The sequence below is a fragment of the Phyllosticta citriasiana genome (genome assembly GCF_038021145.1).
Source record: "Phyllosticta citriasiana strain CBS 120426 chromosome Unknown IWZ02scaffold_10, whole genome shotgun sequence".
In the NCBI taxonomy this organism is placed as follows: Eukaryota; Fungi; Ascomycota; class Dothideomycetes; order Botryosphaeriales; family Phyllostictaceae; genus Phyllosticta; species Phyllosticta citriasiana.
In genome coordinates, this window is record NW_027117287.1 from 277,151 (window position 1) to 292,389 (window position 15,239).

General features: G+C 56.2%; 5 protein-coding genes across 5 annotated transcripts; 2 read left to right on the forward strand and 3 right to left on the reverse strand.

Moving 5' to 3' along the window:
• Positions 1-587: 587 nt before the first annotated feature.
• On the reverse strand, positions 588-1,389 carry IWZ02DRAFT_34779 (uncharacterized protein). Its single transcript, XM_066764228.1, has one exon. The coding sequence runs from the start codon at positions 1,119-1,121 to the stop codon at positions 666-668; it is 456 nt and encodes a 151-aa protein (XP_066620659.1). The 5' UTR covers positions 1,122-1,389; the 3' UTR covers positions 588-665.
• An 814-nt stretch (positions 1,390-2,203) lies between these two features.
• Positions 2,204-3,714, forward strand: IWZ02DRAFT_34784 (uncharacterized protein). The gene has a single exon (XM_066764229.1). It carries the CDS (start codon positions 2,659-2,661, stop codon positions 3,676-3,678), a length of 1,020 nt encoding a protein of 339 aa, XP_066620660.1. The 5' UTR covers positions 2,204-2,658; the 3' UTR covers positions 3,679-3,714.
• A 1,334-nt stretch (positions 3,715-5,048) lies between these two features.
• On the reverse strand, positions 5,049-5,453 carry IWZ02DRAFT_456842 (uncharacterized protein). The gene has a single exon (XM_066767901.1). The coding sequence runs from the start codon at positions 5,411-5,413 to the stop codon at positions 5,174-5,176; it is 240 nt and encodes a 79-aa protein (XP_066620661.1). The 5' UTR covers positions 5,414-5,453; the 3' UTR covers positions 5,049-5,173.
• IWZ02DRAFT_456843 (uncharacterized protein) lies at positions 5,403-6,577 on the forward strand. Its single transcript, XM_066767902.1, has one exon. It carries the CDS (start codon positions 5,793-5,795, stop codon positions 6,276-6,278), a length of 486 nt encoding a protein of 161 aa, XP_066620662.1. The 5' UTR covers positions 5,403-5,792; the 3' UTR covers positions 6,279-6,577.
• An 8,199-nt stretch (positions 6,578-14,776) lies between these two features.
• IWZ02DRAFT_34902 (uncharacterized protein) lies at positions 14,777-15,173 on the reverse strand. Its single transcript, XM_066764235.1, has one exon. The coding sequence runs from the start codon at positions 15,063-15,065 to the stop codon at positions 14,841-14,843; it is 225 nt and encodes a 74-aa protein (XP_066620663.1). The 5' UTR covers positions 15,066-15,173; the 3' UTR covers positions 14,777-14,840.
• Between the last annotated feature and the right edge of the window lie 66 nt (positions 15,174-15,239).

Here is a 15,239-nt window from a genome sequence, read left to right on the forward strand (position 1 = left end):
CAGGTTGGACAGAGAGACAAGGCAGGTTGGACAGAGAGACAAGGCAAGACAGGACAGCAAACAGCAACGTTGACCGGTGGGTGTACAAAGTGTTGTGATGGTCGGCTTGTGTGCCACTGCAATATCTTGGTTGAAAGCGACGATGGATGGATGGATGGATGGATGGATGGAGGAAAACAACAACCAGGTCTCAAGGTAATTGGAATAGAGAGAAGCGAAAGAAAAGAGAACTAACTGGATCACGTCGCACACGTGTGCCCTGCTTTCCTTCCCACATTGTGCTTACATGATATCACCACCACCACCACCACCACCACCACCATTACTACCACCACCACCATTACTACCACCGGTCAGTCCGCATTCCCGCAGACCCATATGGACCCAACACCGTAGCATTGGGAACGAACGCGGTGGGTGTGCCACATGCCACCACAGACCACGGCAGCAGCAGAGCACCATCATCACCGTCGTGATCCTCTCAGCCCAGCAACCAGCCGCACGCGCGCGCGCCCACGCACGTGCCCGGAGCGCCGACAGCTGGAGCGCAGCGCAGGCCAGCCGGGCAAAAAAAAAAAAAAAAAAAAAAAAAAAAAAAAAGTGGCGGCGAGTCGGTTCCGATAGTCGACGACAGGCGGATGCGCAGCGGACGGACGAGGCGCACGCTACACCAGGACAGGTGAAAGGGCAGCGCAAAAATTAAAAGAGACGAGATGTTGTTGTTGTTGTTGCTGTTGTTGCTGTTGCGCCAGCTGGTAGCTACCTATCGCGGTGCCTGCCAAGTTTTTGCTGATGGCGGCGCCGCATCCATTCGCTTGCAATGAAATGCATCCGCCCACCGGTTGCAGTCCCTCTTCGACAACGCCGTGGCACGCTGCCTGCAAGGTGTGCGAGGAGAGATTCCGGATAGCGACGGGAGGCTCGGGTTTATGCAGCGCTTCTGGCGAGCAACACGAGCGGTCGGGTCGATCATCATCATGGTGGTGGTGGTGGTGGTGGTGGTGCCGCGAGCGGCGACGGGTTGAAGGGAGCGAGGAGGGGGCAAGGCGGTCAGCGGACAAGGCGGATTGCGCCAGGCGCCGCAGAGTCGGGATTAGACAGAGGGCTGAAGATGGGTGCATTTGCAGAGAGGCGTCGCACGGGGAGCACAATGGCAATTCTAGAATGACATGATGCTGTGCAATGGTTCCTGGCCCTGGCGGAGGCGCAGAGGCAATCGTGAACGGCGCATCCTCGGAGGGGACGAGAGCGGCGACGGGTGATGGATTAGCATGGAAACTGTTTTGCTCGCTCTGATGGTGGAGACAAGGGGCTGTGGCAAGCGGCCGACATCCGATTGTCGAGGGAGATGGAGTTGTGGAGGGGGCACGATGAGTTTTTGATGGCGACGCGAGTTATATCGAAACGTGACAGCTGGAGACCAAAATAGACAGGGAAAAAAAGAGTCAGGGTCCAGCAGCGAGAAGCAGCACGCTGGACTGCAGCGTCAACGAGGTCAATTTTGTTCTCGTCGTGTGGCGAAGCAGCTCCCTGCTCGTACTCGCGGGTAATGCGGGTCAGGGTCTTGGTCTTGGTCTTGGTCTTGGTCTTGGGGGCACACCCGTTCCGTCGACAGCCAAAATAAGGTAGAGCAGAGAGCTAACTAGCTGATAGGTACCTAGCACATGCGGAGAGAGGGCAGGGACCTAGGGCACGAATGGGGCAAGTCGCGATAGACACGGGAAGACTGAGACTGACGGAGGGTTTGCATGCACGAGGTCCGGGTCACGGCGCGGCAAGAAAAGGCACGCAAAAAGTCAAAATGCACGGAGATGGTGTTTTGCACTTCACCCGTCGCCAAACATCGGCCGATGGCTAGGTACAGAGAGACGCAGCAGGGGGGGAGAGAGAGAGAGAGAGAGGAAGAGAGAGAGAGAGAGAGAGAGAGAGAGAGAGAGACGACAGGCAGGACAGTTTCACGCACGGGCAGCGAGAGAGAGAGAGAGAGAGAGAGAGAGAGAGAGAGAGAAACGTCTCAGCTGATGGCAGATTCCCGTGGCCCGTTCGTTCCTCTTTGTTGTGCTGCGTGTGCCGGGAGCGCGACCAGCGGGGGCCTTTGTCGCCCGCCCGTATCCTCCTCGTCGCCCATAGGTGCCACCTCCCAGTCCAAGTCCCAGTCCCAGTCCCAGTCCCACTTCAGTGCAAGTCCCACTTCAGTACAAGACTACCAACTAGGTAGCCTAGCTTCCCCCATCCCATCCCATCCCATCCCATCCCATCCCATCTCATCCCGGCCCATCCCTACCTACCTGATATATACAACCCAAATCCCACCCGCCGCACTCCCTCCTCCCCCTCCCCACCATCCCTCCCGTACCAAGCCGCAACACCACCTTCTCCTCTGCGACGTCGACAACACCAACAACACCAACAACACCAACAACAACAACAACAACTCATTGCCACTGACACTGACTGCCGCCGACGCCCCGCCGTGTCCGCCCGCCCGTCAATCCCAATCTCACACCCTCCCGTCCGTCTGCCACGCCAAATCTCCCCGAAACGCTCCGCTCGCTCACCTCGACGCTCCTGCGTTCTGGCCGACTTGGTTGCTGTGATACCGCGACACCACGCCGCGCGCCATCGTCTCTTTCTTCCCTCCTCCGGCTTCCCTATAACATGTCCGCCATGGTGGACTCGTACGCGCAGTACGGGCGCCTCCCGCACAGGAAACCTCTGCCCCAGTCCGGCCTGCAGCCTTTGACACAAATCGTCGACGACCCGCGTCAACCACACCACCGCAACCGCACCACTTCTGCAACTTCTCATCAGCAGCCGTTTGCCTACCACTCGCCCCAGTATCAGCCCGCCATGCCCCAGTACGGCTCCACCACCACAACCACCCGCCGCACCCTCTCCAATGCCACCACCTCGACTTCCTCGACCAACACCAGCACTGGCAACAGCGCTACCAGGCGGAATTCCGATCTGCGCCGCTCCTCGTCGGGTCGCTCCACCGGCAGCCAGACCTCGTCCAGTTATGTCGCCCTGATGCGCAGGCAAAAGGCTACCGTGTGGTGCGACAGGGCACAGTACGAAGATCCCCGCTTGATCGCCCAGCAGCGCGCTGCCAAGATGCGTGCGGCCATGGAGGTCGTCGGCGGCAACCAGCCTCCCACTCGCACTTCGACCTCATCTTCAGGCGTCGCTTCGGGCGTCCGCGCAAAAATACGCCATCACGGCGCCCCAAAGGCCTCTCTGTACAACCCAACCAGCCTGGCGAGCGGCGGAGTCCCCATGCGCTTGAGCGCGAGCGAGGTCGATGAGGGTGACAGCGATAATGACAGCAATAACAACAACTACCACTTCCGCAGCGGAAGCGGGCGGAGTTCGCTGGGCTCTGGGCGCCGCATACACTCATACATGGGGCCCTCGGTCGCGCGCATTAGCACAAGCAGCACACCACCGAGCGCCCAGGGAAGCAGTCCGACTGAGACGGTGGCAGAAGAGCCCGCTCTCCCTGGCGACTACCCAGTCTTTGGCCGCTCTGGAGACAGCAGTGGCCCCGAGTTTGCCGAGCCGCAGGCGGCCGGACTCTCGGATGACCTGAGGCGGCGAGGCAGCGTTGATGATCGCACGATGACCATGAGCGGTGCTGTGCGGCTATTCGTTGCCAATCCCGACAACGACAGCGACTGACAATATGCTGCTGTGGCTGCTGCTGCTGCTGCTTGACCAAAGAATCAACAGAGACACAGAAGGGGAGGATTTTTACCGGGGATTCCAAAAGCAAAGATACCCCTTTGACAGTAACTTTGAGCGATGATGCATCGAATTTTGACACTTTCCCTCCTTTTTCTTCTCCTTCCTCTTGCAACTGTTCCACAAGTCACCCACCGGCATCTCTTTCCTTTTGCATAGGCGCTCTCTCGTTCCCGTGCCTCTTTCGGCTGTCCAACAATTTCCTTTAGGCGTCATGTAGTTCTTGGGTAAACGAAAGGATTGTCATTCAGCTGTCCACTTTCTCGGACTTTTCTATCCCTGTCTCTGTACACGGAAGCACGGCTCAACACCACCACTTTCATACCACTAGTTTTCTATCTCGAGAGAGTCTCCTCCTCTTCCACCTCATTCTTCACACACCCGCCTGCCTCTCTGTCGTCATTTCCGGCGGTGACGTTTCGTCTTCTGTTTCTAGCCAACTTTTTTTGGTTGCCAGCGAACTACTCTCGATCTCTGTTACCAGGACTTTGCCACACTTTTTCTCATATTTTTGGGCCGCCGCCGCCGCGCCGCTTAGTGCCGACTTACCACACGCGGCGCGGCCAGCCGGCCGGACGGATGAAGAGGACGGGTTGAAGGACAGACGGACGTGTCAAAACGCGCGCGGAGGATGTTTCAAGCTACTACTACTGCTGTTGCTGCTGCTGCTACGGCGGCCTTCTACGATGACGGAAGCGAAGATGGACTGCCACCTCTTCTACAACTACCAAGGTTTACACAACCACCACTACATACGGTTACATACTACAGCCAGCTGTCGCTCGTCTCTTGACTGGAGCGAGAGATGGGGAGGCGAAATGAAAGGAAAGGAAAGGGCAATTGATACCCATGCACTTGCACCACCATAATTACCACTTGTTTCCAAATCCACTTCAACGTGTGCAAAAGTATGGGACGATTTCGCATTTCGCTCGTTATGACGCAGACAGGCCAAGGTGGTTGGGGACGGAGCTACATCATTTCGCTACCTTACCTACCTAACTAATCCTACCTACTTGGCGAGCTACCAGGTAACTAACTAACTAACTAACCAGCTAGCTATTGTTTTACCAAGGGCACCCAATCTCTTCAGTTCTTCTGCGGTCAGACCAACTAGCCAGCCAGGCCCGGGTTGTGTTACGTATGTCTACGTCATAGCTACCATGCCTGCCTACCTTACCTAACATACCTACATGTACCCACTGTACTGTACCTAGATCCCTAGTTGAAGCTAACATGAGGTACCCTTGAACAGCGGTAGCGATTTGCTAGTCTTGTTAAACAAGTCAAACAAAGCGTCTTTGGCTCCTCCTCCTCCTCCTCCTCCTCTTCTTCATTAATCGCATACTTAATCCATCGACCTACCTACCTAGCTACCTTCCTTCCTTGCAGTGGGTGGCTGCGGTGTATGTGGTCTGCTTTTGGCACAAATTTACACATATACACGTACATACGTACGAATGCCTTGTTCCTTCGCTAGGTAGGTAGGTGGGGGGCGAGACTCGTCATCATCGCCTTCCTTAGCATAGGAACCTACACAGAAGCAAAGGAGGAGGATGAGGAGGAGGAGGAGGAGGAGGAGGAGGATTGGTTTCGCTTGGCTCGCTAACGCTTGAACGGCAACACACATATGGCGACACGACACGACACGACACGACGCGACACGACGCATGACGTGTGTATGTATGTATGTATGTAGGTATGTAGGTATGTAGGTACCTTCCATTCTTACCTACCTATACCTCAACTCTGTTTGTTGGATCTGTTGGATCTGATCGTTTCCCGTCCCTCGCACCCAGCCACCCGACATCAGACATGTGGGTAGCCGGGCAGTCGCGCGGTCAGGGTCGGTGTGATGTGGACGGCTTCAGCACCTGCACCAGCACAAGCACCTCAACCCTCAGCCCTCAACCCTCGACGCTCCGTCCAGCTTAGGTCAGCTCAGGGACTCGCTTACCCTGCGTCTTTCCGCACTGGTACGAGGGGTGTGATGTGTTTTTCCAGTTCCCCTGATTGACGACATTGTTGCTTGCGACGCGCGTGGACATGGTATGGTGACACGAGCGCGTCATTCCAATCTATCCATCTATCCATCTACCTATATCCATCCATCCATGCATCCATCCATCCACCTCTCTTGTATCCGATCTGTCGGTGCGAGGGAACCGAACGCACGCAAGCCACGGGCGTCATACTACATCTCACATCCCACATCACACATCCCACATCCCACGTCACATACTACACACTGCACCGGAGTACCAGAGCGCCTGATTGACGTCAACGCACTCACAAATACATACATACGACGCAGGATAAAAACGATGCGCGGGCAGGGAGACAAGCGAGACGACGTTGTCGTTTCCGTGACAACGACTACAACGAGCGGCCGGTGGGAGGAAGGGAGGGAGGGCCGCTCGCTTGCTTCCGGAGCTTCGCGCCGTACCGTACCGTGCCGCCCATTTGTCGTTCATCTGTTTGTTGCTCTGGGGTTGTTTGTCGTTGGCTCGGTGCTGCGCTGTGTTGGTGATGGATGAGGATGGGCGCGGTTGATGGCTTGGCTTGTCGTGTTGTGCGCGTGGGAGATGCATGCATGCGTGAGTGGGTGGGTGGATGTGGACGCGTTTGGGGCACGGTTTGTTGGTATAGATGTTTGTTTGTTTGTTTGTTGCTGTTGGTCCTGTCGTGAAGAATACATGTAGTAATGCAGATGGATGCTTTAGCAGGGAGGCAGGTATATAGACCGCGTGTCACTGTCGTGTCTCTACAGCAGCGGCAAGAGCAGCACGTAGAGAAGGGGGAAAGAATGGGCAGGCGGGCGGCATACACGTGTTTTTGTAGGGAGAGAGGGGGGGGTGGGAGAGGGCGAGCCTGGGAGATGCAGATGTGACAGATGGGTGTGATGTGATGGGGGCCGCATACATACACTGTCCTGTACATTGCAGATCCATCACTCACCTCTGCGCCATAAAAACCTCCGCCCATCACCAATGCCCTAGGGTCCGCCCTTCTTTTGCTCTCTGCGTCTCTCACCTCCCTCATCATTCACGAACCCTCGGATCTTCGGCTCCTCGGATGCGCGTCCACTTAGGTGGTATCCACTTGGACAAGGTAAAGCGTGTGGAGACGGCGCCATTGTCTCCACGCACGCTTCGAAGTGACGCGTCATTGGGATTGAGAGAGTAGATGGGAGCGTTTATTGTGCATTGCGCTTGTGTATGGGCATGTAGCAATGTGGGGAGGGGTGGCGCGTTCGTGCAGATTGCAGATTGCATATGGCGTGGGTTGCAGGCGTTTGCGGAGAGCAAAGAGGGGAAGAGGGGGAAGATCTTGCGGCTCTGTGTTTTTGACTCTGGTTCTTGGGTGGTGGTCTGTTTGTTGCCCTTCATTCACATCCTTTGCAAACCATCAATCTGCACCTGGACTGGCGCAAGCAAGATTGTCTCGACGCTCCCAACTCAACTCAACTCAACTCCACTCCAGCACCCACAGCCTGGATCCCCTGCGTCGTCCTCGTCGTGGTCGTCGTCGAGCAGCAAAGTCTTTGTCTGCCTGCTTCAGCTGGACAGGGATGCGCAAACGGCAAACGGCCGTTTCCAGCTCTCAGCTCCCCTGTGCATGCAGCTAGCTAGCCATATGCACCTGATTCCCCTCGCGGCTCCACCTCCGCCTCCGCCTCCGCCTCCGCTGCTGCTGCATTTTGACATTTTGCGTTTGCGACTGCTGCTGCAGCAACAACAGGCGGGTAGACGCACAAAAAAGACTCAAACTATAAAATAGCCAGGTCAGATGTCCCGGGCGTGGTCAGATGGGCATCTTGCCTCCTGTGGCAATTATGCCTTTTTCCCCGCTTCTTCTTCTTCTTCCTCTTCTTGTCCTGACCATGCGTCGGTAACTATCTAACTACATGTACATGGATAACCAAGTGCCTTGCCTGTCTCTGTCCAGAGCTACATGCCTAGCTCCCTTGCCTAGATAGGTAAGGAAGAACCTCAGTCGCTTTGACGCGTGGATCCAGGGGGCATGGTGGGCATCCACATGCACACCCACCCCGCCCTCCCTCCCCCATTCCTATCGCCACCCCCGGCGCCCAACCAAGGCAAGGTACATAACTACCCATTCAGCAGCCGTCTGAAACGAAACATTTTCTCCGACGCCCGAGTGCCGGGCCAGGGGATCCGCGAGTAAAGGATACCCGCGCACGCACGTACTGCACAGCCACCACTCAGTCGCGCTGCTGCACCGCCGCCCGCGTGGACGAATCGGGATGAAGCAGCAACCAACAAGTGTGGAGGTGCAGCCAGCCCACGGCCTCCCTGGGTGCAGGTGCAGGTGCAGGTGCAGGGGTTCCACCTCGGCGCGCGCGGTTTGGCGCCGGGCCGATCCCGGCTGCCCTTCGGGTCGCGCGTGTTTCCGCCGTGTTGGTTTCCACCTTTCCATGTCTTCTTTCGTTCTGCTGTGTGGTCCTCGATCTATAACTATTCGTCGTCACCAATTGTCGTCAACTGGACACGCACCGTGTGTTGAAGAGAGAGAGTTTTGCTGATCCTCTCCGCGCACCGGGGATTGAGACTATGCGCTCGCTTGCTCGCTCGTTTTTCTGTCTGCGACAAGGCCAGGCCAGGCCAGGCCAGGCTACCGTGGCTACCTAGCCGTTGATGAGAGAAAAAGACGCCGGCGCCGGTGTTGATGGCGCATGGCATGGCGGATGGGTGCAATGCAATTCGCGCATCGCAACCAGCCAGCCAGCCGCGGCGCTCGGCTCTGCCCGGCGCATCATCTCGTCTCATCTCTCGTCTTCTCTCGCTCCGTGTCTGCCTGCCTGCCTGCGTGGCGTCAGGAACAACAGCCCGAGTCGGCTTCTGGGCCCTTCCATCGCCATGTTGCTGTCATGTCCTGTCCGTCATCTATTGCCCAGCCAGCCAGCTCATCAATGCGACGCAACGCACTGACTGACTGACAAACTGACTGGTTGTTATTTATGGCGCACTTCTCTATCCACGCTGTTCTATCATCGGACGATAGATGGGGTGAAGGGGAGCACAGACCGGCAGCGCTACTCAGGAAATGCTTCTGCTGCTTTCCATCCTTCCCTCTCTCTCCTCGATTTGCCTGCCCTCGCAAGCATGCGGTGGTTAGGTCAGGTCAGGATAGTTAGGTGGGTAGGTGCAAGCTAACACTACCCAACTACAACACGATGCCACACCACCAGCAGACCAAATCGATGAGCCGCTGCCTGATCGCACCCGCACCCGCACCCGCAACCTAAACTCCACCGCCATCACCAACCGCCACGCCACGCATGCCAGCTGCCAGATGCCCGTGTCTCACATCTCATCTCATCGCATCGCATCGCATCGCATCGCAGTTCAACGAATCGGCATTTCCCTTGTTCCGTCCTGTCCCGTCGATCAATCAACCGCATCGGCATGGGCATCGACATCATCGATCTCCCTTTCATCCCTTTCCATCGACATCGACAAGGCGAGTGAGCCGATGGGAAACGCAAAATGCCGGATCGCAAAGTTTAAAAATGGGTTCGATGAGAGCCGAGGATGGCTAAAGTGTGCATCCATCCGCGCGGGCAATGCGGTGGGGTGGCAGAGCCGCACTAGGCGCTCTTGGGCTGCTGGCTGATTGGTGAGGTTTGCTGCCCGTGCCCGTGGTTTCTGCTCGTCGTCGGCTTTTTTGATTTTTGTTCCCCGTTTTGGGTCCTCTCTGTTGAGGCTGGTGTAGTTAGTAATGCTAAGGTTGGTGGCAGGTTCTTTCACTGTCCTTGCTTGCCCTCTCAGTACGTACAGTATTGCCGACAGACAGACACGGCATCACAAACCTCGCTAACTCTTCGCCACTGTTTAGTTGGTGGGCTCGTTGTTTCGCGGTCTCCTTGTCTCTTTGTTTCGGCGCTGGGATGGGATGGGACGGAGGGCTGAGGCTGGGATGTTTCGAAACGAGTGAGGGTTGGGCTGAGTTGGTTTGAGGCTCTTCTGCGCGAGGTAGTAGTCGAGAAGGATGAGGAGGAAGGGTGAAAGAGGATTTTTGATGCTAGTATATGCACTCGGCTAAATAAATGCAGTGAAAAGGCTGTTCAAGAGTCGGCATGATGGGTGCGTGGAGGATAGAGAGCATACATACCACAAAAAAAAAAAAAAGAAAAGAAAAGAAAAGAAAAAGAAAAAAAAAGGAGGCATGTCAAGTTAGTCCCCAAGAACGCATGATATGCAACAAGCAACTGCAAATTGAAACTTGAAGCGCAGAGTCGAACAGTACACAACCTACACATGATGATGGCCTGCCGCGGACTAAGTGGGCACTATACTACTACACAGTAAAATGCGCCACACCCGAACGCCACATTGCCTCCTCATCCACCTAAATAGAATGCGGTCCAATGACGAACCAGCCAGACACCAACCACCTCAACTGAACCCAGCGAAAAAAAAAAAAAAAAAAAGAAAGAAAAAAAAACAGAAAAGGTCCGCTTTCGTACCTGCAAATTGCCCTTTGCTAGGCCACTGAAAGCACGCGCTCTTGCTACTAAACTGCTAGTCAAGTCCATGACTGCCTGCTGCTTAGCTGGCCTGTTGGCTAGCTGGGGCAGGGCAGGGCAGGGCAGTCAGAGCGTTGTTCGTCTGGTGTGGTGTGGTGAGTTGATTGAGTGAGTGAGTGAGGGAGGGAGGGCAGGAAGATTGGATGGGTAGATGGGTAGGTTAGTAGGAAGGTGGGCAGGAAGGTAGTGAGTGCAATGGACGATGAATGTGGATGAGGCGCCCAGGGCAGCCAGCCTGCTTGACAGGGCAACCAAGGCACTCGGGGCACTCAAAATGTGTGCAAGGGCAGGCAAAAAATCAAAACAGCTACGCGGCCAGCCAGCCAGCCAGCCAGCCAGCAGAAAGACAGACAGATAGACAACGTGGAGACGAGTGAACCTGGTTTGGCGAGTGGATATCATGTGTGTGTGTGTGTGGAGACAGACGGACGTGCTACATGTGTACTAATCACTACCCTCTCGCAGGCATGGGAGTATGTGTGTATGTACAGTACAGCAAGGTGCCTATTTATCAATGTCATTGAATTTTTCCGCTCGCTCGCTTGCCTGCTCGCGTTGTCGTCGTTATCATCATCGTCGGCGGTGGCAGCCGTGGTGGTGGTGGTGGTGGTGGTGGTGGTGGTGGTGGTGTTTGCAGTCGCCGTCCGGTGTCCGTCATCATTGGCGACGAAACGTTGCGCACGCGCCGACTGCGATTGGAGGAATTGGAGCCCGGGAAAGAAACGCCATGGTTTGCTCGCTCACTCGCTCGCTTGAGATGAGTTCATTTCCCACCCACCTGCCTACCTACTTGTGGAACGGTCGGTTGGACCTGAGTAGTAGTGGTAGTGAGGGAGGGATGTGTGGGATACGAATACGCACATATCTCCCACAAGTGATGCTTGGCCGGGCGGCAGGCGGGCGTGGATGGAAATAGTGATTGACGACGGCTAGGGCGAGGAAACGGCACCGCATCGTACCCGCACCGTTTGCGACGAGGAAATACCACCGCAGTACCTACCTTGAAGCCTGGACTACACTGACAATGGTCAGCCGGCACCATCTTAGGTTGTCTTTGGCGGGCACTGTGTGTACGTGTACCTTGACATCAACTCAAGCCGTCATCATGGTGGTCGGTAGGTAGATAGGTAGCTTACATAGCCAAGCCGCGCACACGAGGTGCTCAATCTCGAGAGCCACACACCAAGCAAGCACCCAAGCTCGCCGAGCCCAACGAACCACCACCAGCTTCGGCACGGGGGGCAGCCATGGAAGCCAAGCGCGTGCCAGGAGCCCAAAGAGGGAAATGGGTGCTGACGGAGTGAGACAGGTGGGTGGACTGAACGGGCAGTCAGCAATGCACGTCAGTCAGTCAGTGGAGTCAGTCAGTCAGTGGAGTCAGTCAGTCAGTCAGTGGAGTCAGTTGGTAGTCAAGCAATCAATCATTTAGGCTGCCTGTGGTTGTTCGTTGTCTACTTTACCTACCTGGCCCTGATCCGTCCACTAGCGGACGGACGGCCGGCGGTTCGGTTGCGGGGAATTGATTTTTTTTTTTTTTTTTTTTCCTCCTTCTTCTTCTTCCTCGCCGTTGACGTGACGTGCTGGCTTGATTGGCTGACGAGCCATGTACGGCTGCCGCTGATGTGCATACATTAAATGTGTGCGCTTCTTGGGGGCAGGGCAACGGAGTTTGGTCTATCAATGCGGGATGGACAAGCGGACGGATGGTGTCTTCCCTTTCTAGCTGTTCAATGTTGCGATTGCGTGGGCGCGGTGTTGTTTGATGTCGTGGATGAAGGGTCATGAGGCTGTCTGACGTCCGTCCCAGCGTGAGGGGCACGGCAGACAGGGGTGGGCGAGAGCCGCAGCGCTGCATCGAAGGCCGATAATGTACATGGATGGTGGTGGTGTAGTTACTGAGGCTTACTGAAGAGCGTCGGAGGGGCACGCCATCCATGTCTGCCGTTGCGCAAGAGAAGACAATGTCCTCTGTGCGCCCCCCCCCCCCCCCTCTCTATCCGGGCAGAACACCAAGCAAACCTCTTCTAAATCTGTCAATTGTTGCCGTCTATCATCCACCCCTCCCCCATGTATCGTGAACTCTATCACTCCCCACGCCTCGTACCCACCCGCTCCAGATATGCCTGCTCGTGCATGCATCACGTACCTTGGCCGAATAGCTCTCCGTCTTGTCCGCATGTCCATGTGGTATGGATGAGGGGCAGATAGACAAACAACGAGGCAGACAGACGGCAGCGGCAAAACAAATGCCTCGGATTGAGCCGAGTCGTCCTTTCCCAGAGCGCTGCATCCGCGCTATGCGATGCAACGCGACAACGACGACCTCAGCTGCAAGACTTGTTCCCGAAAGCCATCGAATATGCAGTCCGGATCTCCATGCTTCCACGGGAGTCCTCACTGCAGCAGATAACGTCTTGAATCACTGCTGCTGTCGTTGCTCGGCCGTACTACCACATGCCCTCGACGAATTTGTCCAGTTGATCGCCGACATCGCCGACGAAGACTTACCAAGGCATCCCATTTGCTCCTTGTACGACTCTCTAGTGCCAACCGCTCAACCGGGTCGCTGCCGGGGCGGGCTGGTGTCCCCCTTGACAAGCCGCTGTTCATGCCCGTATCCACAGTTTCAATGCCATTCATTGATGGCCGAGTTGCGGAACGCAGGGCCCGCGGAAAGAGAAGACGGCGCCAGCAGCGCACGTCCCGCAAAGATCTCCCCTCGGTTGTTGACTTGTTGACAGACGGGGCCTTGCCTTGCGTCCAGCAGCGGCGGGCAAAAAAGCTGTTCCTCCCCTCCAAGCAGCAGCATCGCCGTGGCACCGCTCCGCAGCCAAATGCGACCACCAGGCGCGCTGTGTGCCCGAGGGTGCAAGGACTTGGCGCGCCGAGTTGCCGAACAAACTGCACTGACCGACCGCCTGACGGAGCTGTAGATGTGTGTATGCTGGGATAAAGCAAGGCGCTTGACAATGGGGGTTGTCGTCAGGTTTGCAGTTTGACCGTCTTGGCGAGGGCGGCGGTGGGTTGTGTCGACGGGTAGGGCAACGGACGCAGAAGAAAACATCGTAGGGCATCCAACCGATAGGTAAGGTACTTGCCAGACTGATGTCATTGGATGGGTTTTTGCCATCACGATAACATCATTGGACGTCAATTTTTAATTTATGGTCGGGTTTTTTGCTTTTTCTCTCGTCAACAACCGCACAGAGCCAGGGCTTGGCCGACGATGGATCCAAGGCTGTCGTTCAAGGGGGTGTGAGAGAGAAGCTGGGGTTACAGCCGGGCGGGCGTGGCACACTCAATGCCTTGTTACCGCACGCTTGCCCGACAAGGCATCCTCCTGGCTGTTGGGCCGCATTGATGGCCGCCCCTCATTATCTCGTCTCGATGACGGTCATCTCTCAAGTCGCAACATGTTGCCCAGAGAGCTCATGTGGAGAGGGCATCGTGCTGGTCGGCATCGCCGTTGCCCGCAGCCTTGTCTTGACTAGTCGGCCTAGCCGAGCGAGCAGAAGGTCGTACGAGTGGTTCAGTGCTCAGGTTGCGCGGACGTCGATGAGCTGCAGTTAGGCGATTCAATCAAAAACAGTCTCGGTGCATGCGGAGGCCAGGGATGTCAATGGGGCGCGGTGGGTTTGGCTGCGCGCTTTGTTGGTGAACCAGCAGGCCACACAAGCGGTCTGCAACAGTTGACAACGCGACGCGTCTCGCGAGAACCAAGCTGGTTATTCACGCGGGAGCTCTACACTAGCGCGACATGTTTCTTTGGAACATGTCTTTCCAGGAGGTTTCAGGCGATACGTCGTGTACCTACATTGTCAGAGCTCCGCGGCCCGTCTGGCGATTTATCATTGGGTTGGTCGTTGCTCCAAGGTTTGTGATGGAGTGGAACACCATGTTATGCCCCACCTTCCTCATTGTGCGGGCGATGACTTTGGGATTCGGATGTCAATAGTCGAGTTGGCTTGTTGATGACTGCTGGGCGGGCACTTACCTAGGGCGTTCTGGCGGGCATGGTTGACAAGGCGAAACTTCGGCCAGGAGATACTTCTGCTTCGGTGCGTCTCCATCCAAATCCTTTTCCGCCAGTTGAATGGTTGTCGATTGTCACTTTTTTGGCGTGGAATTTGCGTAGACGGTGGAGGCCAAAAGACGACAACCAATCACGAATGGGACCCGGATCAGACGGAGCTACATAGGATCCATGGCGCGAATGACGGTCATCCGAGCAACGTACGCTCTGCTCTGGTCGGTGCGGCGTTTGTCTGCCTCGGACGGGCATGCGACGGCTCCCTGTCGACGAACTTTGCTCTCTTGGTTGGCCTTGGACATGAAGAAGCCGAAGAGAAGGCCGAAGGTTGTGTCTTGTTGAACAGAATGGCAGTCAACCTGTTTCTTTTTTGGCCCCGCCCCCTCCCTTGAACTCCATCTACAGACTGACTCTGAGATTCGAGATGATGACTGCGTCTCACTCGTGTTCCCTCTTCATCTATCACACACCCAGGCGGCGGATACTGACGACCTGACGCTACCACGACACGGGGCTCTGCTAAGCTGCGCCGTCGACGAAGCACAACATGGCCGGGCTGCGGCAAAAAATGCTCAATCGCCCAGAAGTTGGAGTTGGACGCTGCTTACTGCCCCCGACAGCAGCCCGGCACCACCAACGAACGCTTCGCCTAGCCCTGTTCATGTCTTGTCGTGAGGATGCGACGCCATCACCAGATGATGAGACGACGACGACGACGACGACGAGAACAACGACGGCCGCCATGGAGAAGGTCACGCATCAGGCCTGCCTCGGCTATCGATAAGGAATTCCAGGGCGCGCAAAAGTTGAGTGAGCTCCTGGCCGCAGAGCCGCTGCCAAGCATCCTCCCAACACCGCCTGCATCATTTTCTCGCCATCAGAGCGCTTCGGAATTCTGCCATTGCGCCCTTGACTAGG

Excerpts from the sequence above, each read along its gene's own strand:
- IWZ02DRAFT_34902 (XM_066764235.1), bottom strand. The coding sequence starts at position 15,065 with ATGGCGGCCGTCGTTGTTCTCGTCGTCGTCGTCGTCGTCGTCTCATCA.
- IWZ02DRAFT_34779 (XM_066764228.1), bottom strand. The coding sequence starts at position 1,121 with ATGCACCCATCTTCAGCCCTCTGTCTAATCCCGACTCTGCGGCGCCTG.
- IWZ02DRAFT_456842 (XM_066767901.1), bottom strand. The coding sequence starts at position 5,413 with ATGCGTCGTGTCGCGTCGTGTCGTGTCGTGTCGTGTCGCCATATGTGT.
- IWZ02DRAFT_34784 (XM_066764229.1), top strand. The coding sequence starts at position 2,659 with ATGTCCGCCATGGTGGACTCGTACGCGCAGTACGGGCGCCTCCCGCAC.
- IWZ02DRAFT_456843 (XM_066767902.1), top strand. The coding sequence starts at position 5,793 with ATGGTGACACGAGCGCGTCATTCCAATCTATCCATCTATCCATCTACC.